This window comes from Lutra lutra, chromosome 3 (assembly GCF_902655055.1).
Source record: "Lutra lutra chromosome 3, mLutLut1.2, whole genome shotgun sequence".
In the NCBI taxonomy this organism is placed as follows: domain Eukaryota; kingdom Metazoa; phylum Chordata; class Mammalia; order Carnivora; family Mustelidae; genus Lutra; species Lutra lutra.
In genome coordinates, this window is record NC_062280.1 from 154,821,125 (window position 1) to 154,843,066 (window position 21,942).

The window sequence follows — 21,942 nt, forward strand, 5'->3', positions numbered from 1 at the left end:
ATGAACTTAAAAAAATCCAAATTCTTCCCTCATCTCTACCCAAGAGCCACCTGAACATCCAACACATTCATATAATCAAGTTAAAAGCTACTTTGTAAATATTCAACAAACACATTAGGAAAAACAAAAACATGTATTAAGTAGAAAAATTTCCTTTAAGGAATTTGAAGTCTATTCCCAACAACAAGGTCCATTTATAGTCTAAAGTAAATTAGACAAAAATCTAGTAAAAAGAAAGTGCCAGAGGATGAAACCTTCAAGAGTTACTGAATCGTTTGTTTGGGAGTCTCAGCGACTCAAAGGGCAAACTCCTACTGGGATTATGTCACAACCATATTGGGAATACAAGGTAGGAGGGGCAAGTCAAAGGCTGCTAAAGATACCATCTACTCATGTAAATGTCTGAAATAATTTTAAAGATGTGCTGATACTAACAAATAATCTCTGGTTTCATTTTATTGCTAAAAAAACATCCTTTTTCCAATACATCCATTATAAGAATGAAAGATAGTAAACAGATTATTCTCTCCCTATATATTTTGTGGTTTGATTCGCCAATTTTACATTTTACCAAGATATGCATTATTGATGCCTTATGTGGAATTCAGCAAGTATCTCTGGCCCCACACTAGCGTTCCTTAAATACGACTGTGGGTAAAAACGATTATGAAAAACCTCGTAGCCTCCTGAATGGATTCAGAATACTATGCCCACAATTTCTAGTACTCATAGGAACACCAACGACTCAAGGGAGGGTTGTTCATAAAGCTAACTTCAAATAAAGAGAACATTCCCTCTATCTTCTATACCAAATCATAATATGACTTCATAAGACAAAAGTCTAAGAAAAACATATTCTAAAAGGATTATACAAATAAACTTTAATTAACATATTACTAAACTGAACTGTAACCAAAACAAAAACATATATGTAAAATTAAACAAGTTGCCTTTCAGAAAGAGTCATTTAAAATAATTGAAATGTAATCATTTTGATAGCATTATATTTGGTTTGCAGTTAAGAGAAGATACAGAGTTTTATCTCCTGGCAAAGCAGAAGTTATGCTAAAACTAATTATGCAGCAATGATTTTCCAGTTGAATGGTTTGGTTTAAGAATTTTGCTTCACTTACAGATTTCTATTTAATGAGAAGCTTGCAATGAAATATTGGAATTTAAGCTCTCTGCCAGTTTGTTTACCTGAATCATAGACTCTGCCAACTGTGTTTCATCCACTTCCAATATCATCATTTTGATTTCCTCATATGGCACCCGAAAAGAGCTCAGGAAGATTGCTAAAAGGAGGAGAGAGAGGCTCATGATGAGTAAGGGAAGGAAAGAATTTGAGACTTAGTTCTATATAAAAAATCAAAAATAATTCATAAAATGAGAGACTTGAAACATTAAACGTAATTACTAGGGGGAAACTTTCATTAGCACATTTTCTACTCTAGGTTCAGAACTACTATTTTAGCAACAGTCCTTTATTATTATGCTGGTTACAAGGTTGATTTTTAATGCTTAGTTATTAGCCTATCACAGAATGGTGCCAATTTTCATGTGATTAAAAAAAAAAATCCTGAAATATATTTGGTATGCCATAAAAATATCACATTGTAATAAAAAGAACTATGAAACTCCAAGACGCACATGTAATATTTGTCTAAACACGAATATTATTAGCTTGTATAATATCTTCCAGCCCTACTAAGTAGTTCACAAAAAAAAATAGTTTAACAGCTAAGTAGTGCATTAACACTATCGTAAGTTATAAGAGCACTTCCCTGTTTCAAAATATTATACACAATATCCCAGAAAAATAGCCTCTGCATGTAACTAAAGCTTGAATATCCAATATTGGAAAACAAATTTTCCTGGAAAACTATCCAAATGGATTAGATTGGGTAACATATCCAATATAGATTGGATAAAATTACTAAGAATTTCAACTTTACATTAGTAGTCGTGGGCTACCCCTAGCCCACTAATTTATTTTATATGCTGAACTTATGTCATTTTGTCTGTAGGTATTTTCATAGACAGCATGTTTGGCAAGGCTGAGAAAACATGGTCTACTTCTTTCATGAAGGCTGTATTCCATATACCTGAGGATACCATGGATCATCTACAAATAAGCAACAAGGGTACCATCTGTGTTCTCATCACCAGCTTTGTTGACACATTTCTGAACGCAAATAGTCATAAATATGGGAAAACAGTGCTAGAAACTATGGATGGGTATAACCCTTAATATCCCAACAAAATGGGATAACAAAATTGTATAAATGTTATTGCAACAGAGATTAATGGAATTCTAACAGGATAACCCTGTAGTAGACACTAATAGAAAGCAGAAAAATATGCTAACTATATGATCTCAAAGAAATCATCAGTAAGTAATTGATGGGTAGAGAAAAATCTAAATCTATACATCATGTACAAAACAAGTTGTATATGACTGTAGAATTAGATGCAAATATTAATAAAAGTGAATATTAAAAGAAATTTAACATGCCAATTTAGCTTCTTTATGGTAAGAGAACATCTAAAGCATAAAAGTTGATGGAAAATATGTGAAAAGATTGGTATCTGACACCATAAAAGGGAAACCCATTGAAGCACCAAAACAATTAAAAAGCAAGGATGTTGAGGGGATAAACCTGCCTCAAGATTGAAAGCATTTGTTTTTTCTTCATTTAGGATACCCTGAGATCTAAAAAGTAAAATGAGCAAAATATGTGTAACCTTTATTAAAAGAGTAAGAAAAAAAAGACAAAAGTAATAATTTGTTAAACCTTAACATAAGCAAACTGAAAAGGTAAATTGTTAAAATATACCTGAATTGCAAATTTAGTAAGATTAAGCAGAATCTTTGAAATTATTAATTCCCTTTGAGAAGCAATAAATTTCACTCAAGACACCTAGTCTATGGATACAACACAGAAATATAGAAAAGATTGTAACATTAAATACAAAGATCAAAGAATAAAATTATTCTGAAGCATAACATAGTTATTGAGAGAAAAAAAATACATACTTTTATATACTTAAGCCATTATGGCAATGTGGAGAAAAATGCCCTTGAAATATCTATCTCCTCCATCCTGAAAAGGATTTTTTTCTATCTTAATCAGGAAATACCTATCTAGAATATGCTAATAATGTGATTTATGGTGGGGGGGTTTGGGTCACAGTATTAGCCTGACCTCTCAAGGGTCTGAAAACTAAGGTCAGTCATGCAGGGGTTCACCCATAACCAAGACCTAGTAAAAATGCTGGATGCCAAGGCTTAAGTGAGCCTCCTGGTTGGCAATAATTAGTGGGTATTATTATTCATCATTTCTGGGAGAACCTAGAGCTGTCCATGGCTAAAAACTTGACCCTCAGAACTCTCCTGGACTCTGCCCCATGTACCTCTTTCCTCAGCTGACTTATAATCTGTATCATTTAAGCTTGAGTCAAATAGCTTTCATTGAGTTCTATGGGTCCTTATAACAAATTATCATATTTAAGAGTGGTCTTGGGGACCCCCAAACTTGTGACTGGTGTTCAAAGTAAAGATGGCCTTGGAGATTTAAAAAAAAAAAAAAAAAAAAAAAAAAACTGCAGAAAAAAACCTTATACAAGCTCACAAACTTTTAAAGTATATATATAATATATATACATATGTATGTATATATATTATTTTTATATATATATTATATATATTATATATATACAACATGTATATATATATACAACAAATATATATGTGTATATATGTGTGTGTGTATATATATATATATATACACACAAAACATGCATAATGAAAACAGTAACATATCAAAATAAGATAAAAGGCTAATAGAAGAGTTTACTTTGGGAATGGACATAATTTATTGTTTGTCTTTCTTCTATATTTCTAATTCACCCACTGCTTTCAGGTATTGATTATTATATAGTTAAAATAACATATACATCATGTTATTGTTATAAATAACATGTCTGTATTTATAAAGACTGAACTATGTCATTTTTATAACTTATGAATAAGATTTTAGGAACATTTGCTCTAAGGTAAAAAAAAAAAAAAAAAAGACAAGAGTTGAAAATGGCCTAATGTATAACACAAAATTCAGAAGACAAGCCTAGACCTTTAAAAAACAAATTAAAAGTTACTGAGAATATGAGATACTCATTTAAGGCCTCCAAAAGACCCATTAAAGTGAGTATTTTTACTAACATGCATCTTATCCTTCAAAATGTGATTATATGGATCCCAGTGGGAAACTGAGTTCAGTGAAGAAGTGTAAAGTGTGCAGATTTGGAATCAGTCACACATGTTTTCTTCAAGGGAACTTATAAATATTTAAACCTTTACATTAATGCATAGATTCCAGGGTTCCTCCCTTTATAGCTCTAATACTCCAAAAATCTGGTAAAGCATATGAACCTTGTAAAACTCCTAAGGAATCTCTTGAGCCTGGAGTGACTGCAATTCAACCTTTTATGTTGAGCCCAGGGTTTTGCCAAACCCTTTATGAACTCAAATACAGGGAGAACCTAACACACGTTTGAATAAATAGGTAAATAAAGGAGTAGATTTTTAGATCCTTTCTTCAAAATTTTATCAAATATTTCAGTGAAGAGAAATCTAAGACAGAGTATCTCAGATCTCCAAGTGACAACATAGAGCCTTGTCACTATCACAAGACTCTTTTCAGAATTCAGTATCTCAAAGGACTGAATTTCACAGACAAAAACCAGCTGTGAATCAGACTATAATTATAGGTTGTTAAAGCTTCTTAAAGCTTGAATCATAACACTTGCTACAATCGAAGAGGGCAAGAAGAATCCAGAAATGGATTACATCATAATATGACATGGTTTAAATTCTGGACTTCTCAATCTTAAATTTTAAAAATGTGTTTGACAATTAAATGGACGGATCTATATTCTCTAGCTAAAATAAAACAAAACAAAAATAATATCCTCTGTATAATATGATTTTGTTATCTCTAAACGGGAATAGTATAACCTATACCTACTGACCATTTTCAAAATAAACCACCTTATTCAAGTCACTGAACTGCTATACCCACCCATAACGTCAATTTTCCTACCTCTGTGATAGGGTTATAGTAAAGATTAAAGGGCCAAATATAAAACTAACACATAAAGGTAATCGATAATCATTAGCCATTATTAAATTTGAAATCCCATTTAGCACATGTTCTGTCACATATAATACCAAAGTCAATTATGCAACTTTGAGTTGGATATCAGTGCTAACTTATCATGGCTGACCCATCTGAAAAGAATTCTATTAAAAATGCTACTTCTTGGGGTGCCTGGGTGGCTTAGTCGGTAAAGCATATGACTTTGGCTCAGGTCATGATCTGAGGGTATAGGGCTCTCTGCTCCACAGGAGTCTGCTTGTCTCTCTCCCTCTGCCCCTCCCCCTGTCCAAGCGTTCTCTTTCCCTCTCTCAGATGAATAAATAGATTTACAGGTAAATAAATAAATAAAATGGTATTTCTTCACGATCCCTAACGAGGTTATTTACAGTTCAACCTAGGAATCAGTAACCCAAGTCATGGACACTTTTCAGGAAAAAATCTCTTTCCGATCCCAGAGAACAGAACTTTTTGAGATTATCTAAGTTAATAATGCTTTGAAGTCAATGTTCCTTTAAAGGGGAAAATTCCCTGAAATACCTGTATTATGTAACAGTCCTCAAAATCTCAGGAGTCTAAGCATGCGCACATATACACATACATACACAAATCATTTCTAATTCAGACTACATGTCCATTACACATCAGAAAGAGCCCTGACACAATCTTCACATCAGGGTGATGGATACCATTTTGACTGCCATTCTGGGTTGTAGGAGAAAGAACAATGGAGTTTCTCACATCAGCAATAAATGCTTCCACACAAAAGCTACCTCATCTCCACTTACACTGTCATTGACCCAAGCAAGTCACATGGTGACATCTACCATCAAGAGTGATCAAGAGTGTAGGGATGTGCAATCAATTTGTGCCCAGAAACCGAGTAGTATCTTGGCACACCCACAATGCAGGAAAGGGGTGGCCCTGTCATGGTAAGCAGGAAAGGAAGGAGATCTCAAAACTTTCAGAGAAGGAATGCCAACTCTGTCTTTTACGCTTACTGCCTCCAACATAATTCCTTCTTTAATCGATAGCATGGATCTTTAGCCTCACACCAAAGAATTTTTGTTCCCAATGCTTGTTAAAAGCTCTCTTGAGGCATGTAATAATTGAAAGGCAGACTAAAAGCCATGTTAACTTTCCATGCCTCTAGATTCTCCACATTGTATTCCTCTCACAACATCAGAAAGTAATATATACATAGGGTATTATCTCAGTTCCAAGCAAACTATCTTTGATGCATTTAAGTTATGGTTAGAAATGAGTTAGAAGCAAAACTCTTTGCCCTCTCCTCCCATAGTAATTCAGTCAGGGAGACAATTCAATACTAAGTATTTAGCTCCTGTAACAGTAATTAAATCTAAAATATTTCCAGTCATTACTTTTGAGGAAAGGCTTTGAACTGCTCAGATGGGATAATGGAATTCATTTTATTCATCATCCTAATTTCCATTAATATTCCAACCTCTTTTGTGTGTGATCAAGTATCAAAAATAATAGAGATTCGAAGGTATAAAAGAAAAAATCTGCTACCACTTTTTAAAATGTTATGTCATCACCTAAATTTCTTAACTTGTTATTTATATACTTAGACAAAGTATATAGAAGACAGATTTTAGAATATATCTAAAATATACAGATTTTAGTTATAGAAGATATATTTTTATTCTAAATACTTTTCTTAGCTTTATTTTCTAATACATATTAATTTTTTGAGAATTTAACCCATAAATAGCCTAAAGGAAAGGAATTATCTTTGAAGTTATTATGCAAATAATAAAATATTAAAATAATGAAATGAAAAAGAAGTCATAAAGAAAATGAAATAATTTACAGGAACTACTTCCAGAGTTTTGCTATTGTAATAGTACTGAAGTTTCATACGTACAAAGGTTCTGGGCAATTTTAGAGTCTAAAAATTTAAGCTCCTTAATTTTTTTCTTGATAGCTTTCTTCTCTTCAAAATCTTCCTCTTCTCTTCTCTCTGTAAAACCAAGGATAGATCCATGTCAGTAAGGCATCCAGTAGCAAAAGGACAGGTTGTGAACTATTATTTTAAAAAAAAAAAAAAAAAATTGGAATTCTTTTAAATAACATTGTTAGAAAAATAACACCCCAAGACCTAGACTGTTTCAGATAGGCACCGATCGTTCTTATGCTACAAAACCTTAGAGTAGATACTGGAAGGTCTAACAGCAAAAACAGAACTGTTGTGCTTTATTGGAAACCAATGCCACTGGGTACAAGAATGAGTATACTTATTTAGCTTATTTGAACCATATATGGGAAACGATTATAAAAATGAGTATACTTATACTTAGGGTAGGTTAAGAAGTTAGCTCTAAGAGTGCTAAGCAATCACACAGTTATTTTATGTCTGAGAGATCACACTTACTTAAAAACATAGCCTCTACTAAACTGGAAGAGTAGGTGGTTTATAATTTGTTTTCCAAATCTTTTAAAACAGTCAAAATTTGACATTTAGCTTATTTTATATGAGGACTTCAGAAGCAAAAAATGCATCTGACCTCCCTATCCTTAGTAAAAAGCCAGAGAATAAATGTATCATGCTAAACATCAATCCGAGACCTGTCCTTACAGCAAGGTACAGGACAGTCAAGGTTAAGAGCTGGAACCAATTGTGATCCTATCATCTTCCCTCTCCTTTGTATCCACGGATACCACTTCTGGGTCAAAGCTAGTCATCTTGCAAAATTAGAATCTTGATAACAAAAAATAATGGACTGAAGTGTTTTAGGTATGTCCAAATAAATCACGAATACCAGGGAAAAGAGCTTCCAAAAGCATCTTCATATATATAAGATGGCACATTATCACTACATTATATCAAAAAAGACTATTATAATTACATGTTTTGGTACACAGTGTGAGACAGGGATCAACTTTTATATTTCTCAAAATATTTATTAAGTAATTATTTTATTAGTCATCTTTCTCAACTGATTTCATATTACACTTTTATCCTATACTTGTTTTTCTGGGCTTCTAATTCTGTATCACTGTTTGAAGTACTGTATCTTAATTGAATGTTCAAATTATGTTTTTTCCGTTTTTAAATTTTCTTCCCTTTTCTCATTTATTTTTCCACATGACCATTAGAGCAACTCAAGAGTTCCAGAAATAAAATTCATTTGAATTGTATTTGACTCATGAGGCATTTGTAAATAGATTCAAGGAGATTTGATATGTTGACAATTTTCAAAATTCCCAGGCATCAACATGACATGTGTTTATAATTATTCAACTCAGCACAGTGTTCTTTGTCGGCAACCTGTACATTCATTGTTTGTGTTAGGGGTCCTGAATATATCTAAATTATATACTCTTAAATATTCAGATGGGAGACAGAGAGATTGGTTAATTCTACCTTTCTCACTGTACTTCATAATTAGTTACTCCTGGAATATAGAAACTTTATTGAATTTTACATTAATGTTTTATAATCAGCAACTTTACTTATTCTTTCATTCAAATGAATATTAAGCACCAATTAAAAGGGACCGTGCTACGCAATGTAGATATAATGTTAAACAAAATAGAGGTATCTTGGCCTCACAGAATCTAGAGACCAAAAGTGTTGAATGAGAAGCAAATGTCAACTACAATACCTAGATAAGTCTGCAATGTTTTGATAAGAACCACACTGGAATAAAGAACCTCATAACCCATACTTACCAGTGACGGTCTTCATATAATAAATGATGCCTAATCAAAAGCTTGAGAGAGAAAAGGAGTTAGGTGTAAGAGAAGGTTTTGGGGTGGTAGGAGGAAGGATCAGGCAATGAAAGGATAGTGTCTGAAGGTCTCAAGCTGCAAGAACTTGAAAGGAACAGAAAGAAGTGAGAACAATAAGGGCAGAGAATATTGTGTGGAAGTAAAGGACATGAGAAACTACCATAGGTACCATATCATGCAAAACCACAGGTACCATATCAAGCAGGTACCGTATCGTGCAAAACCTTTTAAGCGAGGTTAAGAAATCTGGATTTTATCCTCCACGCAATGAAAAGAGCCACCAAGGTTCAAGTACGTGACAGACATCAAAAGAACTGCATTTTAGAAAAAACTCAGGCTCTTCAAAGTGAAGTGAAAGAATGGCAAAAGTAATCCAGCAACGCAAAGGAGAGTAACTGGTGCCCTCATCTATAGCAGCAGCCACTGGGATGAAAAGAAGGGATGATTTCCAAGAGTAGAATCCAGCCCACATCAGTTTCCTGGATTCCAGATTGAATATCCAAGGGCCTACTCTCAACATCATCTCTACTTGGATGTCTGGCAGCCACCTTCACTGAAACTGAACTGAGCAGAATATGGGCAAAGGGATACGAAGCAGCAAAGTTTTTTGAGAGACAAAACAGGATTAAAAACAAACAAAAAATAAAAAACAAACAAAAAAACCATACACACACACACACACACAGTAGAAATCAGATGATCACTCTATTAGCCAAATAGACTGATTTGGATAAAACCTAATGATAAATAATAATAAGTATATAAATAAATAAATAATAAAATATATAAATATAACTATATAAATAAATAATAAAACCTAATGATAAATTTGGATAAAACCATAATAAAATGTGAGATTGAAAAAAAAAAAAAATGAAGCCAGGTAACAGACTGCCTCAACTCAGTGTAATACCAGTGAAAATGTTTATGTAGAAGTCCTGATAAAGCATGATCCAAATGTTGTCAACAACAATAAAGATGCATTCAAGAGGAATATGAACAAATGAGGATGTTTAATGGAAATGAAGTTCATACACAAAATCTTATTTCATGTAGCCATGGTGACATCATTTCTGTGAGCTACTAGCCAGGACAGAGTGTGGGGTCCTGCAGGCAACTCGGGTTGGGTGTCTCCAACCAGGTCCTGCATCTCCAGCCCCACCATATACCCACCACTGAACCTCACCGCGGCTTACATCCCTCCTCTAGGACCTGGGGATACTGGACCTCAAAGAGGAGGTGTGAGAAGGAAATAGAATAATAATGACCTTCCCATAACCTTCCCTCAGTCTTCACAGTGACAGGGAAATAAGAGACAAGAATCAGAGGGCCTTACTAGAGTTCGTGAGCTGACAGAGGACATTTTGGACTCATCCCATCCACTGGTAGAGCTCTTCTTCTAAGGCTATTATAAAATACACTTTCACTAAAAAAAGACTCGATTTTCTCAAGATGAAGCTCTGCATCATAAAGTCAGACTATTAGTGCCATCTATACTTGTGATCTAGCTTTTCTGCCATTAGAGGTCTGTGTTTAATCTTATTTCCTAGAGATGTTGTGTAAGAAGCCATTTTTCCAGCAGAAGATTAATACTGTTCAAAAATGGTTCTGATCACTAACACAGCATATGCCGCATTTTATGAGGGTTTTATGTCAGAATGAAGTCAGAGATGACAAAACTTTCTATGTTGCCAAGAGCCATGAACTGAAAAAGTCTTTTTTAATTACATTTTCTCTTTATTCTTTTTCTATTTTCAAAGTTTCAAAAATAGCAGCAAAATTATATAAAAAATCTCCTTTGAAAATCTTTGCTTTCATACTAAATTTTCCATTAAAAATCATAATTCCATGGTACATGGTTATACAGTTTATTCCAGTTCATTTTCCATTATGTTCTAATCAGAGTCATTAAAAATGTGACTTTTTTCAGGAGTAAGATTCTACATATTCTATCATATGTTATCTCACCACTGCAAAAACTTCTAGAACATGCAGTTCTAAATGCGTAAGTAGCTAGTGGAGGCACAAAAGGTAATAGCACAGTTTTCTCTTTCCATAATGGAATATTCTAAATCAATGAATGCTACTAATAATTGTTTATTCTATTTTTATTGGTGCTTCCTGGTTAAAATAACTCATGTCAGTATGTTTTTAAAATACTACACATTTCAATTTTTTTTCTGGTATTCATTTGGCACAAATGCTATTAAATTTTATGTGTTAGATGTTCACAATAAATTACCTTTGTTCATTAGATTACACTAGCCTTGAGAGGATAAAAAGAAGTGTACCTGATTAAATAAGCATTCTCTGTGACACTGAGAGAAGCCAATAAAATCAACTCAGCTACAGAAATAAAGCAAGCACATATCATGTATTTAGGAAATGACAACTGAGGCCTAGCACAATCTTCATATAAGGCAAAAGGCAGAGGCAGGAAGACACCCATAAACTACAGATTCTTTGCAATAATGGCACTTGTTTTTCTTCTAGCTTTCTAATTGTTGAGGTTCTAAGATGCTAACAGAGGGTATCAAGATTTTATAGTGTCCTGATTCTAGAAGAACCATCTGTGAAGTTTAGCCATCTCATTTCATTGATGAGGAAGCCGAAGCGCAGAGTGTATGACTTACTTGCCCACAGTGACACAAAGGGCGAGGTGGCGACCGGCCCCCTTGGAGGACAAGGAAACTGATTGTCACACTACAGGCCAAGAGCAGCCAGGGGCAGGAATGTCCACGTGAGGAAAATGATCTGCAACCCAGCACATAAGCTTCGCATTGACACTTGATAGAATTTTCCCTCATATTACATGCTCACTGGGAGAGAAAGCAGGAAGGTGAATGGATCCGGGGGAAGAGAGAGAGATGCTTCGTTTCTTGAGCACAATGAGCAGGATTTAATGCTATGGAAAAAATGTACAGTTCCAAAGGGAATTCTTAATTTCACCCATCACTACCTCTCTTCAAATGGTGGTTAACGGAATGTGGTTCAGTTATCCAGCAATACATTTTGAAAGGAATATATACCTGGAAATCTCAAGGGTCAGAATTTGAGAATAATCTAATAGCTGGGGAAGGAAAATAGATTTTTGAGAGTTACTACTACCGGTGGTTGTGAAAGGAGAATATTTTTCAAAGAAGATTTAGGCAGCTTGAAGGCAGAAGATATGGAATACATAGAAGAAAGTGCAAACTTGGAATGAATTATTTTTTAAGTTGGCAATACCCCGTTGGCAAAATGTCAAAGTAAATGCTTTGGTATTGAAAACCATAATTGTATAAATAGCTTTAGTCATATCTGATCTGTCAAACCCTGTTTTAGTATTTCTAGGCACATAAATAAATGACTATGAACCTAACTACATAGAAAATAAACAGAGGAGAAACAGGCTATCTACCTACTCAAATATTAATATATGACTGCCATAACTAATCAGAGTATTTTACTAGAAAAGAGATGTCTGCCTGGCAATTCCAGACTAAGAATGATAGAATAAGAAGAGTGGCTAACATGCTAACTAAAATTTTGTGGAATAGATTATTTCAACTAGAGCATCATCAAAAGTATAGCAAACAAATACATATTTCTCTTTATATGACATTCTATTTGAGTAACCAATGTCACAAAACAAATAGTCTTCAAGGACTTTTCTCTACAACTCAAGCCCTCTATGAACAGGGAAAAGGATTTCATTATTTCACAAATCTTTCCTTAGAGCTGTATCCTTTTTTTTTTTAATTTTTTTTAACAGTTACTACATGTACAAGAGGAACACTAAGGTATGGGGAATGCAGTCTATTTAAAAAAAAAAGTGAAAAATACACTTCAAAACTATAATGATCTTTACCTAGTTGACCTAAAATTTGTTTCCCCCCTCTTTATTCCCATATACAATAATATGCCAATTGAAGAATGTTATAAAAACTGCTCCATTTCTAAGGACATTTGTAATCATAGAAATGAGCAATTCTGCTCATCTCAAAGGTATTTACACCACAAACTAAAAGAACCACATTCTTGAGGTCCCCTTGTATATAAACACCCCTTCTTAACCAAGATTGAGATAACAGAAATACAGGAGCTCAAACCAAAGAAAATACGAATACCCTTCAAATTCACATATTCAACAAAATGTTTAACTTAACAAGCCATGCACTGGGGAGAAAAATAACTGATTCAGTTAGGTTTTTTGTCATGTACATATTGGTATTAAATGTTATAATTAAATTAAGTTACAAATTGAGATGAACTTTGATTAAATAGACCAAAGGTATCAGTGAAGAAAATAAAGAATCAGGAAAGAGTTAAAAATTCAGTTTCAAAAAACACTGAGGCCTATTGTCACATGATCTTTCTTAGCTCATCACGATTCATAAAAACATCTCTCAGTGTTTTTTTTGTTACATATCCTCAAAATCTTCAAACTGTAAGGAACTGCTCCCTAGGAATTATTCCTGGATGTTACTGTTTCCCAGTCATGGAATACTACATGTACTCATAATACATAATTTTTCTACTAGCTATTAGTTTTTGCCAGTCCAGCCTACTCCCATTTACCCTCAGCAGATATTAGAAAGTAAAAATATATCCCTGCTAAAAGAAATTACAGAGCAAAGACTCAAAAAGTTAATGTATGGCATAGTAATGCATACACAAGAAAATATACTAAAGGGAGGAAAAACCTATTATAAAAAGAATGCGAACTCAGTAAAGGAGGATTAAATCCGAATGAGGACAAAGGAAATTCAGGATATCTAGCATGTTGTAGAATGGAAAGACTTAATAAGCCAACTTATTAGTATTTGTACATGCAGTGCTAAGCAACTTGGGAATAGAAAAAGTAACAATAAATTGTCTTAACTAATAGGTAAGAAGCAATGCTGTACTAAACTGTGAGCAGACTATCCCTAGAGTATCAGACAGAAAAAAAACAAAGAATTTTATCAAAATGGCGAGAGTGATTATCTAAACCTTGATAGAAGAAATGTGATCAGACATAAAAATGACCATTATTCCAAAATAATGAGAAAGAATTTCAGGTGTAAGCAGCAGAATTTTACGATGATCTTAATTAGACTCAATGACAGCATGCTTGTATTCTTCAAGATTTGTGTTTTTGCAAAAAAATGAATCAGAATGTAGAGCATCAATGCATATTTCACATTAACATTTGTTTTAGTATTAGAAAAATGAAGTTTTTACCCTACCCCTATCATAAGAACCATGGACTTGTCTTCAACTATGGGCTTAACATTGCCCTAGGAAAGAAGTATATACATCATATCTGATCAAAGAATACTTTAGGGGTGCCTGGGTGGCTCAGTGGGTTAAAGCCTCTGCCTTCAGCTCTGGTCATGATCCCAGGGTCCTGGGATAGAGCCCCACATCGGGCTCTCTGCTCAGTGGGGAGCCTGCTTCCCTTCCTCTCTCTGCCTGCCTCTCTGCCTACTTGTGATCTCTCTCTGTCAAATAAATAAATAAAATCTTTTAAAAAAATACTTCAGAGTGGTTGTGTGTGAGCATGTGTAAAAGAGGAGGAAGTAGAAACAATACCTAGATATCTATTCGATTCAATTATTTATTACACAGCCTTTATCATACAGCCTTTCTGGTAAGTAGTTACTCTGTCCCTCTGATAATCATGTTCATATCTCTGATAGCTCAGTTGAAAATTCAAGTCATTTCTCCAATGTCACAGTTATTAAATCTTTATTCCTCTGTGATCAAGGGTGCTCCAAGCTAGTATTCCAGAGCATTCTGGTCTCCAATTGGTCTACCTTGCTAGAGTTCCATTATTTGCCTGGTCTGTTTTCTAGAATCAACTAGTGCTCTTTTCTATCTCACAACCACTTGAACTTAAGATTTTTTTTAATGTGGGCTTTTGGTACATATCTACATTATCATCCCTTCAAGCTAGATCTCATACTGTGTATATCTTATATAGTCATACAAAACTCTTGGCTCATGTTCAGACCTCTTTTCCAGTATATCACTCTTCCTATATGCAACCCAAATGTCCCTCGTGTACCTTCCAACTATAAGGAAGTGGTTAAGGAGGACTAACAGGGTTTGTATAGACTAGGAAGACGGAAATGTTTTTAAAAATGACCTTTGCATGAGCGAGAAGGGAATGGGGGCTGGTGTTTAGTGAGTACAGAGTGTTGACAGGGGAAGATGAAAAAGCTCTGGAGATGGACAGTGGTGATGGTTATGTAACAATATGAATGTATGTAATGCCTTAGAACTGTAGACTTAATATCAACTTTTGTATCAATATGGATAGGACTGGAGGAGATTACACTGAATGAAATAAGTCAAGCAGAGAGAGTCAAGTGTCATATAGTTTCACTTACTTGTGGAGCACAAGGAATAACCTGGAAGACATTAGGAGAAGGAAAGAGAAGGTGAATTGGGGGAAATCAGAGGAGGAGACAAACCATGAGAGACTGTGGACTCTGAGAAACAAACTGAGGGTTTGGGAAGGGATGGGGTTGGGGGGTTAAGTGAGCCTGGTGGTGGTTATTACAGAGGGCACATATTGCATGGAACACTGGGTGTGGTACATAAGCAATGAATCTTGGAAAAAAACTAAATTAAAAAAAAAAGAACTGTAGATATAAGCGTCCTTTAAGTGATAAGATTTTATGTTAACGAAGCATAAAAAAATATAGAAAAAAAGTAAGGCTGGACTGGCTGGATTTCAAACCACTTTTTTTAAAATAATATGAGTTTGACCTCATTTTGCTTTAAAAATGTATGTAGGGATTAGGTGATTTTTTTTTTTTAACAAGAAAACAATAAATCTTAAGTGACCCTCAATCTCAAATCAGATCAAACTGGGATCATTTAAAATGTGTGTGGTCTTTCTCAAGATCTGCTCAAGGACAGAGATGGTGCTTCTTCAAGGCACAGTGTACCTCAAACATGGACTCCAGTCTGATTGCTCATGAGATGGTACAGAAAATGCAGCTCCGGAAGAATCGTTTTTCCTACCTCAGTCTGGATTACCTCTCCAAATTGTGTAAGAACCTTGCTTCTTGGCTATCCATGGTCTCAAGAACCTAATCCCATTTCCAGTTTCTCCAATGTCACAGCCCGGCTCTCAGATTTCTAAGACTATGACCACGCTGGTCAACTATTGTCATCAGGGAGGATGAGCGAGAAAGCAAGGGTAGTCTTTAACATGGAAAGCAGATCATAGCTCCTCTCTCCCCCATCTTCTAACTCCTCCACTTTAAAAGGTTCAGCCCCTTTTGGAGTGTAGCCCCCTCATCTTTTATCTCTTTCCCTTTTCAAAAGCCGCCACGGGCAAGAGAGCCTGACATTTTCCATCACTGAAACCAACCCTTTCACCTCCTGGGTCTTTGCCCCACATAAGTTGCGGGCACATGGAGAAACTATCATATTGCATTCTAGAGAAAGAGGCAGTCTTTAGTATCTGCAGACAACCATGTTAACAATAAATGGTGCTTTATCTTCCTTTGTTGTGGATCCCTAGACAGGTATCTTACTACGGAAAAAAGGAGAGCTGAATCAAGACAGGATTTGAAAACGTCCTGATGTTTTATAATCCCCAAAACTCCCATGAAAACTCTGAAGAATTTAAGATAAGCAACATTTCCACCTCCTTCCTAATGTCCATATTTAAAGTTACAGGCTTTGTATAAAACCATCATTTTCCAGTATCTTCCAGCCTGCCTCACAAAAACATCATATCCTGAGCATACTAACTAAAGTTAGTATGAAGTTTCAAAGACTATGAAAAAGAAAGTACTTAACAGAACCATTCTGTGAAAGGAAAAGGGAAGAAACTTTTTATTAATGGGAGTGCAATAGCTTAAATCCTATTAGAAAATTTCACTTTAAACTCAATTACTTCACATTATTTTGGGCCACCTGACACTTGAGCAGAGAAGCATTAACATCTTAGTAGAGAACAATCTTTACAGGAAATGAAATATCCCTTAATGTAAACTACCCAATCTTACTAATTAAAAACTATCTCTGGTTTAAATGCTTCACGAAAATGTCAAACAGTAAAAATTAAGGTTCAAAACACATATACCAACAAGCCAATACAGAACATAGAATGAAATACTAAGAATATTTTTGACATCTAGGAACACCCATTAATTGGGGACTCTGGTGCATGTCAAAATATCAAAACTTTAAAATATTTTAATAAATCATATCATTTTCTTATTATTTTACTTTTTCGTTTACCCAAGAAACATGGAATCCATATTTCAAATGATTACTTGAATTTCTCAAAGTTTCAAATCATTTCTCTCCCATTAAAATGAATAGTAAAATATCACCTAATAAAGATCTTATTTTACAGTAAAAAAACTGAAGCAGAGTAGCGAAGAGTCGGCAAATGGACATCAGGACTCTAAACTCCCACTTTTGTGCTTTTTCTGCTCTGGAAATTGATCATCTTGGCCATTCAGAGCCAATGTGGCCATCAGCAGAAACTACAAATGTGAGGACATGTGGGCTGAATGGAATTAAAGGAAGAATGACTAAGATTCATTCTACCCTGCAGAGAAAGTAGAGCCAGATAATAACTGGAGTTGATAACTGAAGATTATTTTTTTTTTTCTATCCGGAGATTTTTCCTATCGCCTTGCCATTTCAGGATCAATGGCATTTATTTCCTCCGGGGGAATGATAACGCTTAAAGTAAGAGGTCATTCCTCAACATGGAGTGTAAAATTAGGTTTCTGTTAATGTCTACGCTGAGCCGATGGTCTTGAAAGCTATGTGATTCAATTCAGGAGCTGGGTACTTACAGGGAGAATATGCTTAAATGAGTTCACCATGTTTTCTTTTACTTAAAACAGGACAGGATCCCACTGCCCGCACTGCAAAGGAAAGATGCAGAAGAGAAGGTAAGGACAGAGTCTCAGGCATAAGGAAGACCAAGAAAAAACTTGCAGAAAACCAGAAGCAACAGGATCAGAATTTAGACCCAACCATAGAGGCTGTGTTCCCTTCCTCCTCCCACACAAAGGAATGGGGTGTGGGAGAAAGGTCTGAGGTAAAAGACGGTGGAATAGAGTTTGGAAACCTAAGAGCAGAGGGTATTCGTGCCCTGCCTCCTATCTGGCTCTCCATAGGAAGAACGGCCTTCAACCCATATGCCACAAGTTCTGGAAAGCAAGTGCAGTGCACGGCACGTTGAGACAGCAAGTGCACCTGCCTACAAGGCTATCCTGTTTCATAAGTGGTGAATGGGAGACGTGCAGATGCTCATGGGTCAGGAGACATGTTATTTTCAGAAATACAGGCTATAGTACAGTAGACTTTCCAAATAATAGAAACTCACATTGGATAAATTCCCCTACAATTCCAATAGGAAGACATATACCAGCAGCAAATATGCTATCTAAATTTTACAAAGTCAGTGAGGACTGCAAAAACTCTTCTCAACACACATACATAAAAATGTCCCAAAGGAATATGACCTATAACACATGCATTTCTATTGACTTACAGAATACTTGACATCAAATGATTTGAAATTTAAAATCTTATTCCTGTACTTAGTCCTCTTTACTTGGTTACTTGATACTCACAATGCTTTCTCAGCTTTTCACAAGCTCTCCTTCTAAAGCCTGAGGAAGATATATGCAACTTACACTTCATCAATTACTTCTATCCTCACACTTGAGCAAACATTCTTCAGGAGAACCATTACGCAGACTCCCTTCATTACAAATGGGGGTCCCTTCTGATCACTGGCACCATTCGGAATAATTAACTATTGAATATACTGCTTTCTGAATGCAGTTTACTGAATTAATGGAACCCTGTGTATGTAATATACTTGACAAAAATTTCTTTCACTTTGGAAAGCTAAGGTCATTTCTAAGCGGTGACTGTTTAAAAAAATCAAACAAATGACTCACATATCTTGTTACAATTTTTGAGATTCATTTACATTGACTAAGGCAAAGTCACCTTTTACTTCCCGGTTAAACATATAAAACACAGAGTTTAAAAAAACAGACAACTGGGGCGCCTGGGTGGCTCAGTGGGTTAAAGCCTCTGCCTTCAGCTCAGGTCATGATCCCAGGGTCCTGGGATCGAGCCCCACATCGGGCTCTCTGCTCAGCAGGGAGCCTGCTTCCTCCTCTCTCTGACTGTCTCTCTGCCTGCTTGTAATCTCTGTCAAATAAATAAATAAAATCTTAAAAAAACAAACAAACAAACAAACAGACAACTAAGCATAAAAATCCAGCTCATTGTCCTATTATGCTGAAAATGTTTTCTAGGAAAAAGAATTTTTAAACATCACTGTAAAGTGATTCAAACAATAAAGCAAATGTTCCTTTACCCTACTAAATTTTATTATAAATATTCCTCAAAAAGAAAAAAACGGGCGCCTGGGTGGCTCAGTGGGTTAAGCCGCTGCCTTCGGCTCAGGTCATGATCTCAGGGTCCTGTGATCGAGTCCCGCATCGGGCTCTCTGCTCAGCAGGGAGCCTGCTTCCCTCTCTCTCTCTCTCTGCCTGCCTCTCTGTCTACTTGTGATCTCTCTCACTCTGTCAAATAAATAAATAAAATCTTAAAAAAAAAAAAAAGAAAAAACCTACTGGTAAAAATTGTTACTAGTAACAAAAGCTACTGTTGGTATCTTCTAAAAAGCTACACATAAAATATAAATATACATATCTAAGTATGTATGTAAACACAAACATGCATAGACACACATCCAAATATACAACTTAAGGGTTTATTTTTCCTTTTTAATCAAATAAGCTTATATCATATATATTGTTTTACATTTTATTATTTGATATAGCAATGAACACTGAATATTTTTCCACGTTCATATGTATGGATCTACCACATTCTTTAAAAAAGCTTCATAGGGGGTGCCTGGGTGGCTCAGTGGGTTAAGCCTCTGCCTTCAGCTCAGGTCATGGTCTCAGTGTCCTGGGACTGAGCCCTGCATGGAGCCCTGCATCTGGCTGTCTGCTCAGCAGGGAGCCCATCCCCCACCCCCACCCCTGCTGCCTGCTGCTCTGCCTACTTGTGATCTCTGTCTCTGTCAAATAAATAAAATCTTTAAAAAAAAAAAAAAGCTCCATAGTATGTCACCCATGGACCCTATTTTACCATAATTAACTATTCTCCGTAATGATTATTGAAGGTGTTTCCAAATTTTTGCCATCAATATTATTACAGTAAACATTCTTGCAATGTATTTTTCCATATGTATATAAGCCTTTGTTGAATCTCCAGTGTAGTACGCCTAAGTGATAATCTCATTCCCTTTTGAGAAAAGATATGTGATCAAGCTTACCATCATTACTACCGTTCTTCCTCTACTAAGCCTAGATACATGGATTTTAAAGTGATTTTCCCAAAGTTTATTTTGGTAGCTTAGTTCTTCATTTTAATGAAGATAAGTAATTGTAAAAAATCCTAAATATTTAGAACTCCCATTTCATAGATATGGAATGGAGGCCCAGAAAACTGCCCCTCTCCAAGGCCAAAGACCTACCTAGTGGCAGATTCAAGATTTAAAACCAGATTCTCAGTTCTAGGCTATTCTCACTGTACCAAACTCCGTTTTGGAAAAAGGACACCTAGGGCAATGAAAGTCCTGTCAGAGCAATGAAAACAACTAGAATTGCAATCCTTGTCAATACAGAGCTCCTCCAAGGATAGGACAGGCTCCTTTGTCACTGCAAAGACTATTTTAAGCAATTCCAATCACTCACTCATTCATAAGGCCCTGAGACGTCCAAGGAAGGATAGAGAAGAAGAAAACATAATTCTGGTCCTTAACGGATTTCAATTAAAACTGGAGCAGTAATAGGTACAAAGATAAAAATTATATGATAGTAGAATCATTTATATAAAGTGAAACATTTTAAAGGGGTCTTTTGAGAGATAATTCATCAGAAGCTCACTGAAAGTTTACTGAAAAATCAGTCAATTTTTGAGTGACTGAAAGAAATGAGACCAATGAAGGGAGACGACGCATGGAGGTTCAAAGAAGCAAAAAATATATCTGGCTAGTCAGGAAAATCTTCGTGGAATAAGCGGTTTGAGGTGTGGGCCTTGAAAGCTGAACAGGAGACAGGATTAGAACGCAACCCTCTCCTCTCGCTCTGAAGAGTCACTTTTTAGGTGTAAGTATGTGAGTTTATATACATATATACAAAGAAGTAAACTACGGTTCTAAGTTTTTTTTTAAATGTAGAAAAAAACCTTAGTATAAACATAAATCCAAAAGAGAAGAGCTTCTGTCTTTTCCAGTCTCATTCTGCACAAGGCAGTTGAAGAACAAAAGGGTTTATTTCAAGAATGACCATCACACATGAACTCATCCTGCATCTCTGAGATCCAAGGCAAACCAGTCCTCAGAGGGAAGTGGAATTCCAACAACAGGATTTGGAAAGGGGAGCTGAGACATCTGATTTCTACTGTCATCCATGCCTTGTATGCAATAGGATTTTGAAAGTTTATTGAAATACATCTTTGTTTGTTAAAGCATAGTTAAGTCAAAACCGCTATGTTTAACACCAACTTATTTCAAATAACTTTCTTATGTGTTAGAAAAAAGGGGTTTCAGCCATCCAAAAAAAAAAAAAATCTTGCCATTTGCAATGATGTAGAATGTACTAAAAGGTATTATGCTAAGCAAATTAAGTCAATCAGAGAAAGACAGTTATCATATGATCTCACTTGTACATGGAATTTAAGGAACAAAAGAGAGGATCATAGAGGAAAAGAGGACAAAATAAAACAAGACAAAATCAGAGAGGGCGAGAAACCATAAGAGGCTCTGAATCATAGAAAACAAACTGAGGGTTACTGGAAGGGAGGGGGGTTGGCGGGATGGGGTAGCGGGACAATGAGGATTAAGGAGGGCAGGTGATGTAATGAGCACCGCATGTTCTAGAAGACTGATGAATCACTGACCTCTAAACCTGAAACCAATATTATATGCTAATTAATAGTATTTAAATAAAATTTTAAAGACGAAAAAAAGGGGGCTATAGTCCTTTAC

At 35.3% G+C, this 21,942-nt stretch overlaps 1 protein-coding gene across 6 annotated transcripts in view; it reads right to left on the reverse strand.

Moving 5' to 3' along the window:
- DIAPH3 (diaphanous related formin 3) overlaps nt 1-21,942 on the reverse strand; it is a 510,449-nt gene that overhangs the window by 271,841 nt on the left and 216,666 nt on the right. For 4 of the 6 annotated variants that reach the window (XM_047720089.1, XM_047720088.1, XM_047720092.1 and 1 more), the window contains 3 exons: nt 17,735-17,779; nt 7,045-7,140; nt 1,201-1,295 (listed from right to left, as the gene is read on the reverse strand). In XM_047720089.1, coding sequence (XP_047576045.1) covers nt 1,201-1,295; nt 7,045-7,140; nt 17,735-17,779 — 236 coding nt within the window. The remainder of the gene's footprint in view (nt 1-1,200; nt 1,296-7,044; nt 7,141-17,734; nt 17,780-21,942) is intronic. The other 2 variants (XM_047720091.1, XM_047720090.1) reach the window with 1 other exon arrangement.